Source organism: Sceloporus occidentalis, unplaced genomic scaffold (genome assembly GCF_023333645.1).
Source record: "Sceloporus occidentalis isolate IW3139 unplaced genomic scaffold, rSceOcc1.0.p SCAF_3, whole genome shotgun sequence".
Taxonomy (NCBI): Eukaryota; Metazoa; Chordata; class Lepidosauria; order Squamata; family Phrynosomatidae; genus Sceloporus; species Sceloporus occidentalis.
Window position 1 is genome coordinate 74,544,708 of NW_028316983.1, and position 21,392 is coordinate 74,566,099.

At 39.6% G+C, this 21,392-nt stretch overlaps 1 protein-coding gene across 3 annotated transcripts; it reads left to right on the forward strand.

Moving 5' to 3' along the window:
- Positions 1 to 279: 279 nt before the first annotated feature.
- Positions 280 to 21,381, forward strand: LOC149316233 (DNA repair and recombination protein RAD54-like). Of its 3 annotated transcripts, none has more exons than XM_089515064.1 (18): positions 280 to 534; positions 2,265 to 2,351; positions 4,031 to 4,150; positions 4,857 to 4,917; positions 6,257 to 6,392; positions 6,991 to 7,060; positions 8,366 to 8,654; positions 9,298 to 9,422; positions 10,362 to 10,512; positions 11,411 to 11,537; positions 12,217 to 12,291; positions 13,030 to 13,160; positions 15,364 to 15,474; positions 16,102 to 16,225; positions 16,603 to 16,681; positions 17,997 to 18,176; positions 19,144 to 19,307; positions 20,253 to 21,381. In XM_089515064.1, exons 1-18 carry the CDS (start codon positions 532 to 534, stop codon positions 20,452 to 20,454), a joined length of 2,235 nt encoding a protein of 744 aa, XP_089371190.1. In that variant the 5' UTR covers positions 280 to 531; the 3' UTR covers positions 20,455 to 21,381. The 3 variants fall into 3 exon arrangements, with proteins under 3 accessions (XP_089371190.1, XP_089371191.1, XP_089371192.1); XM_089515065.1 differs by having other exon boundaries at positions 8,366 to 8,450; XM_089515066.1 differs by lacking the exons at positions 8,366 to 8,654; positions 9,298 to 9,422.
- The last annotated feature ends 11 nt before the right edge of the window (positions 21,382 to 21,392 follow it).

The following is a 21,392-nucleotide window of genomic DNA, read 5'->3' on the forward strand; positions in this document are numbered from 1 at the left end:
GCAATAATAATACCAATGATAAGGATACTGATAATATTAGCAATAATAAGAATAATAACAAGAACACCAATGATGATATAAATGGTTGATTCGCGACTCTCTGGCGCCCCCTCCTGGCCGCCGTGCTCGCGGGCTCCCAGCTTCAGCCAAAGCCAGTCCATTCATTCTCTGGGGAGCCAGGAGCGCAGAGCTGATCGATGGTGGGGAGGCCGCTTCGCTCGGCGCGCGATTGAGCGCGTCTGGGCGAAGGAGTTTGGAAAGCAAGCAGGGCGGGAAAGAAGAAAGCAACGCTGGTCTCGAGAGGGGGCTCTCGCTCGCGCCCCGGCCGCCTTCCTTCCGCTTCCTGCGCGGCTGGCTGCCCTAGTCTGGCTTTTCCTTTCTTCCTGCTGCTGCTGCTGCTGCTGCTGCTGCCGCTGCCTCCTAGGCTCCTTTTGACTCTTGCCTTTCTGTTCCCCCAGATCCCTCTCTTGGACCCTGGTCCCTGGACCTCTCTGCCCGGATGGGACATCACAACTCCCCAGGGAGGAGGCAATGGTAAGTCAGGCTGCATCCACACTGGAGACATAACCCGGTTTGGCACCGCTTTAACTCTTTGTCTGGCTGAAATGCTATGGAATCCTGGGAGCTGGAGTTTGTTGTGGGGCCCAGATAGCCCAGCACTCAGACCACTATGCCAGGGGCCAGCACCATGTTATGTCCCCGTTTCCCTACACTTGTTTCTTTCTTTCCTGAAACCTCATTAGATGCCAATGGCTGGAGGGCTGGCAGTGATACAGGGGCCACCAGGTTGGGAAGCACTGCTGACTTACAGCATCATCATCATCATCATCATCATCATTATTATTGTTATGCTTTACTTATATAGCACTATAGATTTACACAGCGCTGTATGTACAAACAATAAAATAGATAAGAGTAAGCCTGCCCATGTATTCTAAGAAATAATAGCATAATACATATAAATAATACGTAGCAATACAAGACGGGGCTCAATAAAGCAAAGCAGGTAAATTCAAAACGGTCAAAATAATTATTATTATTATTTATATTTTCCTGCCTCTTCCAGATGAATCGAGGCAGGATTACAAACCCATAAAACATACACAAAACACATCAATAGAATATACCAATAAAACACGTTAGTAAAATACATTGTCGATAATAATTCCATTAAAGACTAACTCGTTGCCAATTAGCAACAGGAATAAAATGATACAATGGTCAGAGAAGTGGAGCGATATCTCCTACACAAGGTCAGGTGGGTAAGCTCACTGGAAGAGATCCATCTTAAGTGCCTTCTTAAATGCCTCCAGGGAGGTAATAAGGCAGATCTCCTCCGGAAGACTATTCCACAGTTTCAGAGCAGCTACAATAAAGGCTCTTTGGGAAGTCAATACAAGTCTGGTTGATTGATATTCTAACAGATTCTTCCCATAGAAGTTTCATTGATCCTGTGGCTCTACTGTGATTCTGGCTAATAATTGGATTTAGGCCGTTGTTTGGGGCAAGTTCAGCAGGAGTAGTGTGCTGTTCAAGTTACTCGTGCTAAAATTTTCCTCTTTTCCTGTCTGGCCACCTTATGCAACACTCTGCCATGGATGTCTCTCTGGAGACACTTGACATGCATCCAGCATCTTTTTAGAGTCAGCATAGTTTGAACACTGGAACATTTGCTCATTGGACTACAACTCTGGAGACCAGGGTTTGAATCCTCTCTTGGTCATGGAAACCCACTGAGTGACCTTGGCAAATAACAGTCTCAGCCTAAGAGGAAGGCAATGGCAACCCCCCTCTGAACAAATCTTGCCAAGAAAACTCTGATAGCCTCATTTTGTTATTGTGTGCTTTCAAAGGTTGAATTTGTGAACCTTCAAGGCAACCCTAAGGCTATCATGGGGCTTTCTTGGCAAGATTTGTTCAGAGGGGGTTTACCTTTGTGTTCCTATGAGGTTGACAGAGAGTGCCTTTCCCAAGGTCATTCAGTGGATTTCCATGATTAACCAGATTTTTGAACCCTGGTCTCCAGAGTCAGAATCCTGTGCTCAAGCCATTGCACTATGCTGGCTTTCAGGTTCATTGTAGAGTTGCTGGAAGTCAAAAGTGACTTGAAGGCCCAGTAACAGCTTGCAACAGCTTGTTGAAGTAAATTTACAGTGCTTTATAAATAAAGGTTAATAATAATAATAATAATAATAATAATAATCATGTTTATGTACATTTTAATGGGTAGCCATTGTCCACTGCTTTTCTCTTTTGCTTTGCAGAGGAGAAGCCTGGCTCCTAGCCAGCTAGCCAAGAGAAAGCCTGGAGGAGACAGTTCTGAAGAGGAAGATGACTGGCGACCAGAAACTGTGAGCATTATGCCATCCTGCTAATTACTTACTAATATATTTAGATCCTGATTTTTCTTTCATCATGAAATTTAAAATGTCATTCACAGGTTTCTCAGGTGCTCTCCTAACCAACCACTGGCCAGACCAAGACTAGGTTTGTTCTAGCAGAGTGGGCTTCAGGTTATTGCCTCTCCTTTCAGTGGGATCTCTTAACACTATAGCTGGGAGGTTGGCGATGGTGGCCTTCCAGATATACTCCCATCATATGTAGGCAGCGCAGAACATTGCAAGGGATTACAGCACTTGAAAAAAGAACTGTAGGTCCACAGCTGCCTACCCCAATTTGTGTGTGAAGTTGGCCCTCTTCCTAAGTTGGTCTTAAGTGTATATTATTTATCATAAAATACATGCTAAATATTATAAAATAAATAGTATTATATTTATTCATAAAATGAGTAAATGTAAATTGTGTGATGGCCGGCCTATGAACAAGGAAGCTTCTAGTCAAGGTTTAATTATGCCAAGGGATTTTAAAAATATAATTCTGTTGTTTAGGATTTTTTGGTAGCAATAGACTTAACTTGAATCGGTAGGAGAGTTTCTTATTTGGGACAGATGATACAGGTTTTTTTTTACTTCCTGGTTGATCGGTCCTCTAAGCCTTCCATACTATTCAGGTTTTGCTGATCTGCAGGTTAGTTTCTTTAATGCAGGAGAGTGCTACTTAATCTTAGTCTAATTACCTTATTTTAACAGCTTTAAACAGAGATTCCAAACCACATGCATGTTTATTTGAAAATAGGTTTGCATGAGTTGTGTGAGGTTGGCTTACATGTATGTGTGCATACGTATGTAGCATATATTGTACATGGGACTCCAGCCTTGGTTATGTTCTCTCACACTCTCTCTTTCTTTCATGTAATAAATAAACATTTCCACTGGCATCTATTGAAAGCTGACAAATTATCTCATTCATATTCCTCTTATTTCAAAGAGTGGAGAATAGTATGCACGAATCTTATGGCTAAACAGATGTCAGCTGGCAAGCTCCTGCCTGTGTCTGAAAGGCAGAGTTAGCCTTAGCCATATTCTAATAACAATTTTCAAAGAGCTAGTTGGGCTAGTTTGTTTCAGTGTAAAACTAGTCTATCTCTCCTCCACCCCCACTTTATCTACCTCTTATTTTTATTTTCTTTCTACTTCTGTATATTCAGCTTCTCCCTATCTGCAATGTTTCAAGGCTGATTTTAAGGGAATGCAGCAGATTAAATGTTATCCTTGGCATTTTGATTCTGTCATGCTTAACAATTGTCTTTGAAGCCCTGCTAAATTGTGGCACTGACAGTGAACATTGTAACCAAATGCATAAATGCAGAGGTCTAACTGAATGTTTAGTCAGTATGACAGTAATGTGTTCAGACCACTCTGGTTCTCAAAATCCTCAAGCAATATGTTTGATCTTTTGATGTGATTTGTTTTTATATCTGATGTTTTTTAATTTGTTTTTTCTTTCCTATATTGTAATTTTATCTATTCCTCTATCTAATTGTTATTACTTTTAGAGTGTATGCCTCGGGCAGGCTTTTATATATTCCTTAATTTTACTGACTTTGTACAGCGCTGTGTATAATTACAGCACTTTAGAAATAAAGTTTAATAATAATAATAATAATAATAATAATAATAATCTTTTCTAGATTCCAAAAAGGCAGAAACATGGCAGCAAGGCTGATAACAAGGAATGTTATATCTCACCTTTCCGGAAACCCTTGGCTCAGTTAACCAATCGGCCTCACTGCCTTGATGGCAGCAAACATGCAAGTGATTTCTTTACATTTTCATTGTAAGACTTTGGCTAATTGATCTATTCTTGTTTTGGTGTTTGTGGAGCAGAGGGGGGAACAGAAATTCTTATAGATCCTCTGACAGGAAAATATCTGGGCCATAAATCAGCTCACTTCAACTTCTGTATGTTGTCTCCTGGTATTGTAATATTGTAAAGTCACAAAGGCCAGAAAACCAGATGATCACTAATGTATGGGTTTCTCACACACTCTATGAGGAAACTGGTTTTCCTGTCCTCAGGTATCCATAAGGAGTCTGATATTTTTTATCAGAAGTGATTCCATTTTCAATTCATTTTTTGCTCAGTCAAATAGTAAAGGAAGTGATACTTTATTTAACTTTCTTCAGAATACAAAAGAACATGATGGTAAGCAATCTAAACTGTTAATAGACTCCTATGGCTTTCTGGCTCAGAATAACCTGTGTATTATGAAGAAAGATTTTGGGTCATTAGAGTTTCAGTATCTGAATAAGGTACAAACATACAGACTATATACTGAAGAGCTCCATGCACATTTCTAAATATAGTACATATGCCATATCTGTTTAACCCTAAATATATGTACTTGGAAGTAAGTTCCACTTGCCTTGGTACAACAGTCTCTCAAGCTTATTTGATTAGTATAAAATTATACCTTTAATGTCAAACTAATGAATATTTTATTCTTTAATTCCCAGGAGGCTTTTATCCGCAGCATTTTGTCAAAACCTTTCAAAGTTCCTATTCCAAATTATACAGGTGAATCTGGAGTTTTCTTTTTCTAGCATAAAACCTCACTGTTTGTTTGTTTATTTGTTTGTAGTCTTTAAGACTAAATATTTGAGAATGGAGTTTTGTTTAGCAGAACAGAATTTCATGTACGAAAAACTCAGTAATGAGTAGTAGGTTGTACTGGTTATTTAGTTGCCATTTGTACATCTGACTTAGAAATAAGCTACCCAACATTGTTTATTTCCAAATAAACATGCACAAGGCTGCTGTGTTAGCTGCATAGCCTTAGTGAATACCCTGTTTTAGTATTACATTTGGCTGTCGGGGTGTTTATGGGCGGGGCATTTCGACATTATAGCTATTAGTTGCTGTTGTCTGAATTCTCAGTTTCACTTACAAACTCTTTTGGTTCTTGTGATCTTATGGTAGTTCCCACTGTGGAGTAAGCCTCTCCCTGGTATGTGACTTGAAACTTAGGAAAAAATTGAAGACACCCTATTTATGAAAGCTTTCCAAGTGTAATTAGGTTTACCATGCATTTTATTCCTATGGATATATAGATAATAAATTATTTTATGAATTACACCAAGATTTGTATGCTGTGCTTTGAACTTATTGAATGTAAGCAGTTTATGAATATTTGTAAATAAAATAAATATCTAGAGGGATCTCATCTCTCACTTTCAAAAGCTGTAGTACATGCTTTTGTTGTTGTTTTGTTTTATGTTGTTTTTATGTTGTTTTATGAAGCTGATTTTAAATGATTGTAATTATGATGTATCATCCATTTGATACTGGCTGTAATCCCGCCTCGATCCGTGGGGAGAGGCACAAAATATAAATAAAAATTTTATTATCATTATTATTATTATTTATTATGCTAATATGCAGTCATGCTAATATGCTAATATGAGTTTTGGAGAAGTTGGGTTGCAACCTTCTTAGATTTACTTATAGACAATCCAAAATGTACAGGAAAATACTTGTTTCTTGAGAAGAGAGGGAATACACACCCAGTCAGCTGCGACTGTACTATCAATTGTTTAAAATAATTGTCATGGCTGTTAACTATGCCTAGACATTACTGCTGATACTATTACTGCTACCTTCTTGGGTTTTTTCAGCTAGAGACACCATCTTAGGAAGAATTATTGGTCTCATGCTACTTTCTGCCTTAATGCAGAGTCCTATGAAAGTGGCAAATCTTGGAAGAAATGATGCACTAGACTTAATATGATATGTTAACCTATTTGATCTTCACTCCTGTATCTCACATTACTTCAGTCTAGTCTCACCATCCTCTATTTGACAGTTCTGCATTTGCTGGAAAGGAAAAGGCTATTTTTTTCTCGGTGTTATCTTTTAGGATCTCTGGGCTTAAAGGCCCTGGGTATTAAACGTGCAGGGGTTAGGCATGCTCTCCATGATCCTTTTGAAGAAGGGGCTCTGGTGCTGTATGAACCTCCAACTTTGAGTGCTCACGATCAGCTGAAAATTGACAAGTGAGTTATCTCCATTAATCTTCCACTTCCTGTCAGTATATCTTTTCAGATGTTTTAGATTGATTCTCATTTCTGTTTACATTTCGATTATTTACCTCTTATATGAGCCTTGACTATACTTTGGACTTGAGGTCTGGATCTCACAAATAACATGCAAACCTAGCATATATCTTACACAGCCCTGCTCATCTTCCTCATCTCACATGTTGCATATTCAAAGATAGGCCATGTTCATGAGACACTCCTAAGTTTCTTTTTCCGAATAAGAAAATCCTTGTTTTCTTGTATGGAAATGGCAAAGAAATGACAGTACCCTTTCAGTAGTAGTACTCACTTAATACTTTATTACCAGTATTTCTTTGACTAACAAGAGCTAGAAAGTGTTCATTGTTCAATTGCTGAATTGAGTAATATGTTTCGGTGCAGTTGCCTCAGTCTGTAGCCAACACATTTGAATTTATTACAGCTTGGAAATGGACTCATGTTCAGTGATTCTGAATTGAAAAGTAATTAAGAAACAAAAGCCTCTCTTTTGAAGCAGAGTGGTCATTTGTACATTCACACTTCCTCAGATTTATGCTCTGTTTGCTTCCTGAAGGGACAAAATTCCTGTTCATGTGGTAGTGGATCCTGTTCTCAGCCGTGTTTTACGTCCCCATCAGAGAGAGGTGAGTGCTGTAAGAAACTAAATACAGAAGTTGTTATTGCTGCTTCTGCTGCTATGAATTTCCTATCCAAAGGAATCATGCTTACCTTTTTCACCAGGTGAAGATAGGGTAGCAACCTTACAGATACTGACTGTATTGGGAACTTACATGAAGGATGTAAGACAAAGTTACTGTTGTTGAGAAAGGAAGGTTGCTGGCTATGAGCAGCCTGTACCTGCAGTGCCTGACTTTGGTGGTGGTAGTGGGGGCAGTTGTCCTTGGAGGCAAGGTGCAGGGGAAGGCTGGGTCGGGCAATTGCCTGTCTCATGACACAGCAGTCGACCAGGCAAGGCTTCCCTCCATGGACCCCTCTGGAGGCCAAGCATTGGAGAAATAGGCTGAATGAAGTAAGCAGCTTCACCAGATGGATTCCTTTTTAGCTGCTGCTTGACTGGAGCAAAAGTGTAATCCCTAGTACTTTAATGGGGCTTGAGCATCTGTGGAATTTCCGTTATGTGGGGGGGGGGGGAACAGATCCCCCTTTAAGGGAAGGGCCCACTGTATAATGGGCTGTTACTATAATATGATGAGCCACCGTCATTCCGATCACAATTTTTTAAATTTTTGTTGTTGTTGTTACTGAGGCTAGCTAAAACTGTTAATCCCTGCGAGAGAGTATGACCAAGCTGTAGTAAATGGCATTATTGGCTCTCATGGGAACCTTCATCTGCAAAATCCCCCCCCCCCACCCAAGTGTACCTTCTGGTTTCCCATGCCTACTCGTTCTCCACTTTTGGTAGAGCAGTGTAATCTAGTGCTATGATTACTTATATCAAGTTGATGTTGTTATGTGCTTCAAGTCATTTCCAACTTATGGCGATCCTAACGTGAACCTATCATGGGTTTTCTTGGCAAGCTTCTTGAGAGGGGGGTTGCCATTGCCATCATCTAAGGTTTAGAGAATGTGACTTGCCCAAGGTCACCCAATGACTTTCCATGACCTAATGGAAATTCAAACCCTTATCTCCAGAGTCATAGTTCAACACTTAGACCACTACACCACACTGGCTCTCACTTATATCAAGTATAGGTAACTTAACTTAATATACCCATTCCTGTTTATACAGATGCTACTTCCAGAGCATTTGGGTGCTTCTGAAAATTCTATTAGTGACATCTGCTGAATAAAAATTTAATTTCAGTTGCATGCGCCTGCAAACGGCAAAATACTTTGGTTCTATGTTTCAGCAAGACAGCACAATATCACTTTAAAAAAATATATATTCTGCACATCTATTCTGATCAAAGTCAAATCTTTGCATGCAGGGAGTGAAATTCCTGTGGGAGTGTGTGACAGGCCGTCGGATCCCTGGAAGTCATGGCTGCATCATGGCTGATGAGATGGGTCTGGGTAAGACCCTGCAGTGCATCACTTTGATGTGGACACTCTTGCGCCAAAGTCCAGACTGCAAACCTGAAATTGACAAGGCCATTGTCGTTTCACCTTCCAGCCTGGTGAAAAACTGGTACAATGAGGTGGGCAAATGGCTTGGAGGAAGGATCCAGCCATTGGCTATTGATGGAGGCTCTAAAGAGGACATAGACACTAAGCTAGGTATGAAGGTAGTACTGTACATGCAGCTTGAATAATATTCTGTTGAAAAGCAAGATCACTACATTAGGTGAATTTCAAATTAGTTTTAAACTAAATTAATAAGATTGCTTTCTTAGTGGGCTACATTGAGTGGAATATTGTGATTTAGGTTGAATAATTTTAATGATTTTAATGATGGTGAATGGAGGGAAAATTCAGCAGAGAAAGCAAGGGACTGTGATTTAGATCTATACTTAATCATGCTTAGAATAGACCCACTGAAATCAATGACACTTAGTTTAGTTATGACTGAATTAAGTCTCACTGATTTCATTCTGCTCTAAATATCACTAGGTCTCACTCCAGTGAGGAGAGAAGTGGAGAGATGTCCTGTAATCAGAAATTGCAGTGTTGCTTGTTGGACCTGGGCAGCTTGGGCTGTATCCATCTGTGCCATGAATACTTCTTTGCATAGCAGAACATTGAACCCTTTGTATGGGAAAGCTGAAAATAATAGATTGGGATCCCTTTGGATGTGTTTTCTGGCTGGTTGTACAGTTCTGTGAAACTTCTAGTCTTAATATTTTCACTTGTCTCCTTTATGGCTTCTGAACACATTTCATTCATGTTTCTTTCTTTGCCTGTTTTCACTTTTTTCTAATAGCTGGATTTATGAATCAGAGAGGTCTTAGAGTACCATCCCCCATCCTGATTATTTCCTATGAGACATTCCGGCTTCATGCTGAAGTTCTTCAGAAAGGGAGTGTCGGGTTGGTCATATGCGATGAGGTATGTGGGAGGCAGCTGAAAGAGCAGACTGGGAACAAAGATTCTCTTTAAATTCCCACTTTTATATTTCTGAAGGAATAACATGTTTATGATTTTTGTTGTTGTTAAATCAGTACAATACTTTTCCAGCAGACCAGCTTGAAAGGGGCATTATATACCTACCAGTCATGTTGAGCACTAGTGGCACCCAGTGGATTGAATGTGTTGTATTGGAGATGGCATTGCAGGCCCGATAACCGTATTGTCAAGCTTTTAGTGAGAAAACAGTAAAGGTGGTCAGTAATCTAAAGTGTGTGTGTGTGCATCTATGTAATATTTCTATATAATTGAATTTAAAAATAATAAATAATGGGCCTTTGATGCTGCATATAAAGGTGCAGAAGTCATATAATTGCAAAAATTAAAAAAAACAGGACCAAAGAAACATATCTTGTGAATACCTCAGACTATGCACAATACATCTCATCTTACTTTCTTGTAATCATTTACTGTTTCAGTACTGCATTACATAAAGGAAGATACCAATATTCTAGTGGATTTGTTTTAAAAGGAGTGCAGCTCTCTGTTATAGACTGAAATTCCCATGAGCTCTAGCCAGTATTGCCATTAGGGAGGAATTTTGTGTGTTACTGTTCAACAACATCTGGAGAACTATATGGTTTACTGAATATTCCCTGCAGAATGTCATTAGTTTGGTGAATGAGTTTTTCACACACATTCATTCGTCATTTGGTTATTCATGCATTTCTTGTAAGCACTTGTTGCTTTCAGTATCTAGCCACTGATACATTGTATAACTATTTAAGTAAGTTTTAGCTTTTATTACAAGCTTATAAGACAGGTATATTAACCTTATTCAGGGGTGGCGGAGAAATTGCTTTCTTTCTTCTTTTGGTTAAGCAGTGTTTGAGTTCTTTCTTCGGTAATTTGGTTTTTCAGGGTCACAGGCTCAAGAACTCAGACAACCAGACATACCAGGCTCTCTACAACTTGAAAACACCACGTCGGGTACTCATCTCAGGAACACCAATTCAGAATGACCTCCTTGAATACTTCAGCCTGGTACATTTTGTCAACTCAGGCATCCTAGGTAGGTAGTCTTTTAACAATGTAATAACCAAAAGTGAAGGCCAGCAAGTTGGCTTCCTAAGTTTTCTATTATTCCAGTGGGACTTGGGAAAACACTATGATAGGTTTCAAAGGGTGTACTAAATTGCCCTACACACATAGTTGCCTACTTTGAAGACATGTTAACCAGAGTCCAAGCAAAGGAGAACAGGGATAATCAATGCGTGTCCCTTCCAGATATGGACTGTGATGCCTTTAAACCATAGCCACCGTGGCTAGTAGCTGGGGTTCTGGGAGCTGTCACCAATACACCTGGAGGGGACTAGATTTCCTTACTTCTACTTTTGAGAGTCTGATCCTTTGTGCTGGAATCTTTGACCCAAAACCAGCAGTGCATTGACAACGTTTTAATGAGAAACTGCAGAACAGCTGGTCAGCAATCTCTACAATATGTGCCTATGTCTATATATATATGTCTCTATATATCTATACATAACTGTATTTAAAAAAATATTAATACAGTGAGCCCGTGCCATACGCGGGCTCATTATAGGCGGCTTTCAGCTTACGCTGAAGTCACACTGCAAAAGGGAGAATGGTGTGCATGTCCACGGTGCATGCACACAGCCGTGCAGTGAGCACAAGCCCCATTATATCCAATGGGGCTTGAGCATATGCGCTTTTTGCCTTATGTGGGGGGGAGGAGGGTTCCATGTGTAAGGCAAGGGCCCACTGTTTTTAAATGTGTATTTATCCTCAACAATGGAGATTCTGTCAGTTCCTGTCTGCTTTGTATAAATATTCTCTAAAGAGGACACAGTAAGAAGGTCATGGGACTTGGAGGCAGGAGTGATGTTCTGTGGAAGCTTATTTCTAAATATTTTACATGCCTGCCTTTTTCTTCTTCTTTTTTTGGACAGGAACAGCTCAGGAGTTTAAAAAACACTTTGAAATTCCCATTCTAAAAGGCAGGGATGCTGATGCAAGTGAAGCAGGAAGACACAAGGGGGAGGAGAGACTTAAAGAACTCATCAGTATTGTCAACAGGTGAAGTTCAGAATATTTTCTATTATTATTATTATTATTATTATTATTATCAGATCATATAATTTTCCTCTGTTGCAGCACTTCGTGTCATGCTGTGGAATGACTTGGCTTTTGAAGTCCTCTGTTCATTGTTATTTTTTACTTTGCCCTATTAAAGAAGCTCAAAAACTACACCCATTCAATTGACTGAAGACACTACTCAGCAATTTTTCTGGGTTATATTCACATTGTTTTCCTTGATTAATAATGTCACTACTTGTTCGTAGTTTGCTTTCTTTATTGCCCCCTTTTATGCTTTGATATTTTCAGTGAAAGAGGATTGGATGGTGATAAAATGGATGCTAACATTTTGGCAAAGCTTACTCTAGAAAAGTGTTTGTTATGTTGTGTGGCTTTTCCTAAATGTATTAAGAACACCTTTAATATGTATTGCTTATGGAACTGTAGATGTGTAATGTGGAAGGTGTCTTTGTTGTTATTGCTGCCTTGAGTCCCTATATTTGACCTTTGGTCAAAAGCAGTAAAATTTGAATTTGAATTTGAGTCCCTATATTGGGAGAAATGTGGGATATAAGAAAATGAAATTATAATAATAATCGGGGAAGAATGCTGCAGAAGGCTGGTCATGGTCTCAAGGGACATAATGATAGCACATTAACTGTACTTTGTTTCTTCCTAGATGTCTTATAAGGAGGACTTCAGATATTCTCTCAAAATATCTACCAGTGAAAATAGAGCAGGTGGTGTGCTGCAGGTACAAGATGAAAGGACAATTCAGAAAATGAAGTGCAGACTCTATGATTCTGATGAAAATTAAACAGGACTTAATGTAGTCATTGATTTCATTGAATCTATTCTAAGCATGACTAAAGTCTAGATCCAATTCAAAATATTAAAACTGGATTAGTCAGAATATCACCACTTGATATGTTGAACTGAAGAATTTCTAGGGAGATGGATTTTTCCAGGGCATACTGAAGGACAGCACTAAGGCTTGGAATATAGCATTCTGATAACTTGAGGACAAAACATAAAAAATGAGAAGTGTTCCTTCCACCATGTCTAACTTTCTTCCCCAAGACATCTAAGTGACCTCATTACAGCAGATTTCAGACTGTGTATTTGGCATTGAGAAAGAAACTCTAATGAGTTCATTTCCAAGACTAGTGTTTGACTTCAAAGTAGAATCATTTCCAGAAAGTATGTGCTGGGGGGATATATTTATTTAAGGCTAGGGTACTTTCCAAGTCTTCTAAATTCTATCAGAGTCAGCTTGTTGTATGGATAGCATACTTCTGACTTTGTGATGAGATTTTGGAAGCAAAAATTGCCTATAGGCATTGGAAAGCTTAAACCATTATGAGCTAGATATTGCTTTTGGGTTATATTTTCCTTTTGGTTCTATACAATTCTGTTATGGATAGGACTGTAGATTTTAAGATGGCCAGGTGTTCAGAGATTGTAATACAACCTGTGACTTGTCTGATTTTAGACTGACTCCTCTTCAATCTGAGCTTTACAAACAGTTCCTGAAGCAAGCAAAACCAGCTGAAGATCTGAAAGAGGGAAAAATTAGTGTATCCTCCCTCTCCTCAATCACATCTCTGAAGAAGCTCTGTAATCGTGAGTAGTTCTATCAGCTTATTTTGTTTAAATGATGTACTGTCCCCAGGACCCAGTATATATTGCAAAAAATTATCATCAAGTTAAATGTCTGCCTATGAAGGGTTTTAAATAGCTGAACCTTCAAAGAGAGGATTGATTAAGATGTTGTCCTTACAACACCTTTGGAAGGACCTACACTTTGAAGCTGTGACTATGCATGATGGTTGTCAAAATTATTATGTACTTTTATGTTTTAATTTTATTCCCTGTCTTATATCAAGAATTCTTTCAAAGCAGGCTAGGTTTCTTTCAAAGCTGTTAGAAACTATTACAGCCCCAGACAGAGGATATGTGAGAGAAGCCAATAATGCTGGAATTGTAGAATAAAAAGTGGTTCCGTTCCTACCTCTCAGGTAGATTCCAGATGGTGGAGCTGGGGGACTGTCGCTCCGATAAGAGGGCCCTTACATCTGGGGTCCCTCAGGGAGTGATCTTGTCCCCAATGCTATTCAACATTTACATGACGCCGCTGGGAGAGATCATCTGGAGACACGGGGCGCAGTGTTATCAGTACGCTGATGACACCCAAATAGTCTTCTCTGTGTCTCTGACTGATGCAGTGACTAGGGATGGCATCTCTCCTCTTAATGCTTGCCTGGAGTCGGTAATGGGCTGGATGAGGGAAAACAGACTCAGCCTGAATCCAGAGAAAACGGAAGTACTTGTGATAGTCTCCCCCGGTCCCGGGAAGGAAATTTGTTCACCTGTCCTGAATGGGGTCACGCTTCCCGTGAAGGACACAGTTCGCAGTCTGGGGGTGCTTCTGGACTCATCACTTCACCTGACTCCTCAGGTGGATGCGACAGTCAGAGGTGCCTGTTATCAGCTTCGGCTGATATGCCAGTTGTGACCCTACCTGGGCCGGGGGGACCTTGAAACAGTGGTACATGCACTGGTAACCTCTCAACTCGATTTCTGTAATGCGCTCTACATGGGGCAACCCTTGTACCAAACTCGGAAGCTACAGTTGGTTCAGAATATGGCAGCAAGGCTGGTCACTGGTAGCTCCAGGGCCAGCCACATTAACACCTATATTGAAAAATCTGCATTGGCTGCCAATTCGCTTCCGGGCGCAATACAAGGTGTTGGTTTTTACCTATAAAGCCCTAAATGGCTTGGGCCCAGAGTACTTGGAGGACCGCCTCTCCCCATATAATCCGCCCTGCACTCTGGGAGACAACTTTTGAGAGTTCCCAATGTGAGATATGCGGTGTCTGCGCATAGGGCTTTCTCTGCTTCGGCCCCGCAGACTTGGAACTCTCTCCCTGACGAGCTCCGCTCGGCCCCCTCCCTCGAATCTTTTAAGAAAAACCTCAAGACTTACCTCTTTCGCCAAGCTTTCCCCCACGTGTCCTAATGCCATCCTTCTCCTTGTGTATTGTAATGGTTGGAACTGCCTCCACTGTGTTTTTACTGGTTTTTAATTATTAGGATTGAATGATGGGATTTTATAATTTTGTATTATATTGTTTTAATATGGGGGGACTTCGATTGTGTAATTCTGTATTTTTATTATTCTGTAAACCGCCGTGATCGAAGGAATGGCGGTATATAAATAAAATCTCATTCATTCATTCAAAAGTTAATTACAGCAATAAATGACATATATTTGCCAGTCTAGTCTCCATTTTAGAAAACCCTAAATGTCTTTTTGTGAATCATTAAAGTTAGCTTGTGTTATGAGTATTCTGTGATTGCTTTCATCATTGGCATGCCGATATGTATCTGTTGCATAATATATCTGTAGATTTAAAATCTCTGTTCTTCTCTTCCTTTCCATTCTTAAAACAGTCTTTTAAGAATGTGCTGCTCTTTAAATGAGGTGAACCTGAAATATCTTGAGATGCTAGAAAGGCTAGACATGCAATTGGTATATGGGTCAATATGGAACTGGGAAGCATTTTGGGTGAATGAATGAGGAAACATCCTGCTCAGCCTTGCCGGAAATCATTATGGGCTTATTTTGCAAAGCTGCTCACGAAGCTGAAAAGCATTTAAAAATGTAAAATTATGTGACTATCAGGACCAGAAGAATTACTGTCAGTAAAATATGTTTCTGAAAAGAATGGTTTTGATCATGTTAATGTACATCCGTCCGCCTTATTAATTAGAGAGTTGGGCAGTTCCAGGGCTGTCCAGTGACTCTTGATCCATTTTCCAGACCCTGCCCTGATCTATGACAAGTGTGTGGAGGAGGAAGAAGGGTTTGTGGGTGCTCTGAAGTTGTTCCCTTCTGGCTACAGCACCAAATCTCTGGAACCTCAGCTCTCTGGTAAATGTTGCTGCAAAACTGATCTATTATTATTATTGTTATTATTGTTATTATTATTTATAGTATTTATACCCCGCTCTTCAGCCAAAAGACTATCATATGTTTGATCCACTAATTGATCTATACAGTGGAGCCTCTCCTTACGCGGGAGATCCATTTCGGACCCCCCCTCGTGTAAGGCAAATTCCACATAAGCATAAGCCCTATTCAATAGAATGGGGCTTGTGCCTGTGGTGGTGTGGCCATTCATTTGATTGCAGCGCGGCTTCCACGTAAACCAGAAACCCCGTATGGTACGCCTGGGTATGGAGCGGGCACACTGTATGTTGTTGCTGCTGCTGTTGTTATGTGCCTCTAAGTCATTTTTGACTTATGGCAACCCTAAGATGAGGGTTTTCTTGGCAGGCTTTCTTCAGAGGGGTTTGCCATTGCCATACTCTGAGGCTGAGAGAGAGTGACTTGCCCAAGGTCACTCTGGTTTGTCATGGCCAAGTGGGGAATCGAACTGTGATCTCAGTTATAGTCTAACACTCAGACATGCTGATTAGCATGTGAATTTGTACTCAGGATTGATTTATGAACATTTGTATAATTCATGAACACTGATACTTTTTCTTTTCCTTCCAGGGAAGATGCTGGTTTTAGACTATATTCTGGCAATTACTAGGAGCACTAGTAATGATAAAGTTGTCTTGGTGTCTAATTACACCCAAACACTGGACCTCTTTGAGAAACTTTGCAGAAGCAGAAGGTATAATGTATATTTGAATAAGATTGCAGGTGGTGGATGGGTTAGAAATTATGAAACTACCTGCTGTTTGTGATGTTCTTTGGGTCTTTCAAAAGCTAAGAGAAACTCCCTCCTTTTTTAATGTTTTTTTTAGAAATAGAAACAATGTACTTTTGCTGTGTTGTGTTTGATAAAGCTTTAAAATCTTAAATAGCAGTAGTGTTGTTGCTATTCCTCCTATATTTAACAATATGTTAAAGAGTTACATAGTAAATACAGTGTAAAATTTTTTAAAAAACATTAAATACAAAATGTCAATTAAAATACGTAAAATGAAATGCTCAAGACACAATTTACATTTGTCATGTGCTCCTAATTCACCATATTTTTTGTGTCAGGTACTTGTATGCCCGTCTGGATGGCACCATGTCAATTAAAAAGAGGGCAAAGATAGTGGAGCATTTCAACAGTGTTTCTGTAAGTAAAGTTTCTAAGTTTAAGTTCTTCCCTTTGACCATAGTAGTTAAACGACTCTTTAATCTTATGTCATTTATGCCATAGTTGAACAAGGAGATGACATTGTGTGGTAAATGCTGGGCCAATACTAGCCACTGTCTCTCTTCAGCCATATCTAATCTGTTTTTGAAACAGATGTGGAGGATATTGTCAGTATATCTTTCAAATTAATATTCATAGCCAGTACACAAAAGGATTTGTTACTTCAGTTGACAGAGCCATGTAGATTCATATAATTTTAGAGCAGGAAGAGATCACAAGGGCCACCTAGTTCAACTCCTTCCCATGCAGACATACACAATTTTCCAACCAACCTCTGTTTAAAAATCTTTAAAGATGGAGAATCCACCACCCTCCAAGGTAATCTATTCCACTGTCAAAGAGCTCTGACAGAAAAAAAGATGACCCCAACATTTAGTTGGAATTTCCTATAGCTGGTTACACTTTCTGCTTCTTTACAATACACATGTACCTATAGACACAAATGTCTATGCAGTTGCAAAGTTTATCCTCAAGATCCACCGGAATTCAAAGCTATCCCATTTATTTATGACAGGATGAAGAAAAGGTAATGGGAAGATAGTAGGGATGCTGTACATACTTTCTATTCTTGTTCAGCATCTTTACAAGCAAAGTGCTTACTGTATATACTCATGTATAAGTCTAGAGATTTTAGTAAAAAAAAATTGACCCCAAACCTTGAGTCGATATATCTATGGGTCAATGTAGGTACTGTTCTTTAACTCTTATTTAAAAAGGAGTCATCCCCTGGTGAAAGTCAAGCTGCAGTCTGCCCTGGAAGCACTGATCTTTGTTTTCTCATCCATCCAGCCTTTAGGGTGTGCACAAGTAGTTATACCTGCTTTTTGTAAGTCTTTTGGCATTGTTTTCCTGTGTTTCATCCTTAAGAGCCTTTGCTACATGCCTCTAAGTTTTACCTTCAACTTATCCGTGGATCATATAAAAATCCATAATTTTTAGCCCCCAGACCTGCCCTTGATTTATACATGACGTTAACTTATAATCGAGTATATATGGTATGTGCTTTCATGGTTGCATTCACATAGATGACTCTTCTTTGGTTGTATATGTGTGGTCACTGTAATAATCTCCACTAGAAAACTGGGAAAGCCTACTATCTTGAGAATGAGAGGAAGGTGTAGAACATCAGATTATAACTTCGTTATGGAACTTTAAAAGCAGTGCAGTGAGGCATGTTTTTGGAGTTCACCATACCACTTGTGACTGGCACTTAATTTGAGTTTTGTTCTCATAGAGCCCCGAGTTCATTTTTATGCTGAGCAGCAAAGCTGGTGGCTGTGGCTTAAATCTGATTGGAGCAAACAGACTTGTGATGTTTGATCCAGACTGGAATCCAGCCAATGATGAACAAGCCATGGCCCGTGTATGGAGAGATGGCCAAAAGAAGACTTGCTATATATATCGTCTGCTCTCGGTAAGACCTGAGTTGAACTCCATAATCCTGATTGCTACTGATTGTATCTCAGAATATAGATGGTAAAGCCTAAGATTGGAATTTTGCTGGTAACTTCTGCTTGTGTAAGGGTTACTTCAGCATAAGTTATATTTTGACTGTAGGGGTGAGGCAGCAATAGAAGTCATCTCAATCAGGATAGCTGTTTTGCTAGCTCCCAGGTTTGATTCTCATTGTGTAGGGAGTTTGTAGTATCAAGACACAATATCACAACATGCAAAACCATTAAGACTGTTCATTTACAGCAATGGAGTATGATTATTTACTATTGTGTTATGATCAGAGCTTGGCAAAGTAACTGTTTAGATTGTACTTCCCCTGCTCACTGGGAAATTCTAGGAAATGTAATCCAAAAATGTAAATTTTGTAAGATCTGTTTGTATCATAAAAGGCATACAACTGCCTAAAGCATGTTGGACATGCCCAAACACAGGCCTGTTACAGACTGCCACAATAAAGCTGCTTCAGGTCTCTTTGGAGGTATGCTGTTTAAATGATGCATGCATCCTAAGTATCCGGAAGCTGCACCAAAAGCTGCACTCTGGTGCTTAGGAATGGAGTGTGGCTTTGGCACGACCTCCGGACTCTTAGGACCCATGCATCATTTAAATAGCATACCTCCAAAGAGACCCAAAGCAGCTTTATTTTGGCAGTCTGTAACAGGCCACAGTTTGTCAGATAAGCTGTGTAAGTGTTCTTCAGACTTTACATTACTCTTGTATTTAAAGGCAGGAGTCAGATGAGAATGTTTAAAGAATCCCTTCCCTTATGCTTAGTAGTTAATGCTGTGATTTTCTTTTCTATAAGAAAGATATCAGCTGAACACCCCCCACATGCACCTACCCCAGTTCTTCTACATTAGGGTAAGGAGCATGTTCAGTTGCTCTTACAAAAGCATCCTATCACTCTTTATTTTATATCCTTGTAGACAGGGACTATTGAAGAAAAAATCTTCCAGCGTCAGACACACAAGAAGGCTCTCAGCAGCTGTGTAGTTGATGAGGAGCAAGATGTAGAAAGACACTTTTCTCTTGGGGAACTGAAGGAGCTTTTCACACTCAGTGAGTCCACTACAAGTGACACCCATGACAAGTAAGTCTTGCAAAGGTTAAATGGACTGTCTGCTTTATTATGCAGGAGTTTGGGGATGTGGGTGAAGAATGCGTGTCTTTGTATGTATGTATCTGTAGGTACCAAGTGCAGGCAACATCTTTCATCCAAGGGCAGAATTCATTTTCTTTGGGGCCTCATTTCAGTATTGGATGGTACCAGAATTTAAGACTAAAAATACCCTATCTTACTTTAAAGGTATTGCTTTCAGTAACTAAGACTTGGAAGAGGCTTTTCAGCCTTTTTAGAACGGAGAAAAGTGTGTACAATAGGTAGGAAATTACCAGATGAGGGGAGAACCCTGGGAGAGCTGGATTTAGCTCCAGAGCCTGAGATCCAACCTGTACATCAGGTTCATGACTTCCTGCAAACACAGGCACTCAGTGCATTGGAGGTAACATATATAGGAGCCTACAGTGTGCATAGGCTCACTCTTGTGAACAGTGTGATTTGAATCTTACAGGATAGAGATCAGATTGACTGGGTCTGTATGTTGCTGATTTAGAAGTCCTTATTTTGAATATTAAGTCCAGTATATGAATGTTATCCAGTGTGGTCACTTTCCCAGCCACCTTTATAGATTGAGGATTCTAGCACACACTTAAAACTTTTAAAAGGAGAGACAGAGAGGCTGCTGTTTTGTGTTTAAAATAGAGGTTTAAAAATTGTTACACTATGCTGCTGCTTTGTAAACTAGAAAGAATGCCCACTTTCTGGAACAGTATCAAATTTTGCCTAGTCTTTTTTTACTGATGATGAATGCATTCCCACTGTCCATTTCACATTACAAAGTAGAACATGCATCTATTCTAATTTGCTTCTAGTTTCAGTAAGTTTTAAAACTCCAAAGCTCAGATTTGATAGCCTGGAGTCAAGTTATGCAATGTTTCTGACCCTTGTAAATATAATATGCTCTTTTTTTTCCAGGATCAAGTGTCGTCGCTGTGTGAATGGTCATCAAGTCAGGCCACCTCCAGAAGGATCTGACTGCACTTCTGATCTATCCCAGTGGAATCACTGTGCTGATAAACGTGGCCTCCAGGACACTGTCCTAAAAGCTGCTTGGGATGCTGCTGTCACTTTCACATTCCATCATCATTCCCATGAAGAGCAGCGGGGAATTCCATGACCATTAATTTCGTCTTCTGGAGCTAAAGTTACTTCTTTTAAGAAAGCAGATATTTGATACTACTACATTGGTTATCTTCATCAGAGTCATTTGGAGAAACGTCTTCTCCCCAAGAAAGCATCAAAAAGACTTTTTTTTCTGTATGATCTATTACAGACTGCTTTTAGAAAAGACTTCCCTGAACAAACATCACTTGATCACTGGATAGACTGTTGGTGAAGCAGGCTTCTACAAGTACCAAATGTTTAAAGAAATCTTTCACTTTTAGCATCCAGCTACTGAGCATTTCCAGCAGAGAACAGACTAAACATGTTAATGATGTCTGGTGTCTGACCAATGCCAGAAGGCCCTGTTATAAAGTTACATCCTTGTACTTACATCCCACTCAAGCAAGATGATGCACAGTACTAAGTATTTGCGCTCCCCCCCAATCATTCGTCTTGACTGTCACTTTCACAGAGGAAGCCTGAAAAGATGCCTGTCTAATCATTCTGGTAACCGTGTACCTCTTAACTTATTTTGTTAGAGCAGATTAAAGCATCAAATAATTTTAATAAATTATAGCACAATTTTAAGATAAAAATCAAATTTGATTACCTCATGCCAAAATTACTGTTACAAACTTTTTGTCTTCTACAATAAAGTCACAGCTAAAACTGAAAAATTATTGTGCTGAACATAGCATGTCTGTGATAAGGAACCAGATAAAGTACTTATTTAAAAACAAGACTGAATATAATAAACGTAAGTTGATGGGAAGAAGAAATTGGGATGAGCTTTTTTCCCCCAAAAGTAGGGAGACTTCCTTCTTAATGTAGGAAGCTGAATTATGTTTGACACATGATGTATACAGGAAGATTACAGTGACTGAAGAAAGAATCACAGTATATGTGTTCACTTTTGATGTTCCAATTTGTCCTTTGGATTATGTTGGTAGG

Bases quoted from the DNA above. Each gene is read 5' to 3' on its own strand.
- LOC149316233 (XM_089515064.1), top strand. The intron at 7,061-8,365 runs GTGAGTGCTGTA...CTTTGCATGCAG, and splicing joins TACGTCCCCATCAGAGAGAG to GGAGTGAAATTCCTGTGGGA. The intron at 10,513-11,410 runs GTAGGTAGTCTT...TTTTTTGGACAG, and splicing joins TGTCAACTCAGGCATCCTAG to GAACAGCTCAGGAGTTTAAA.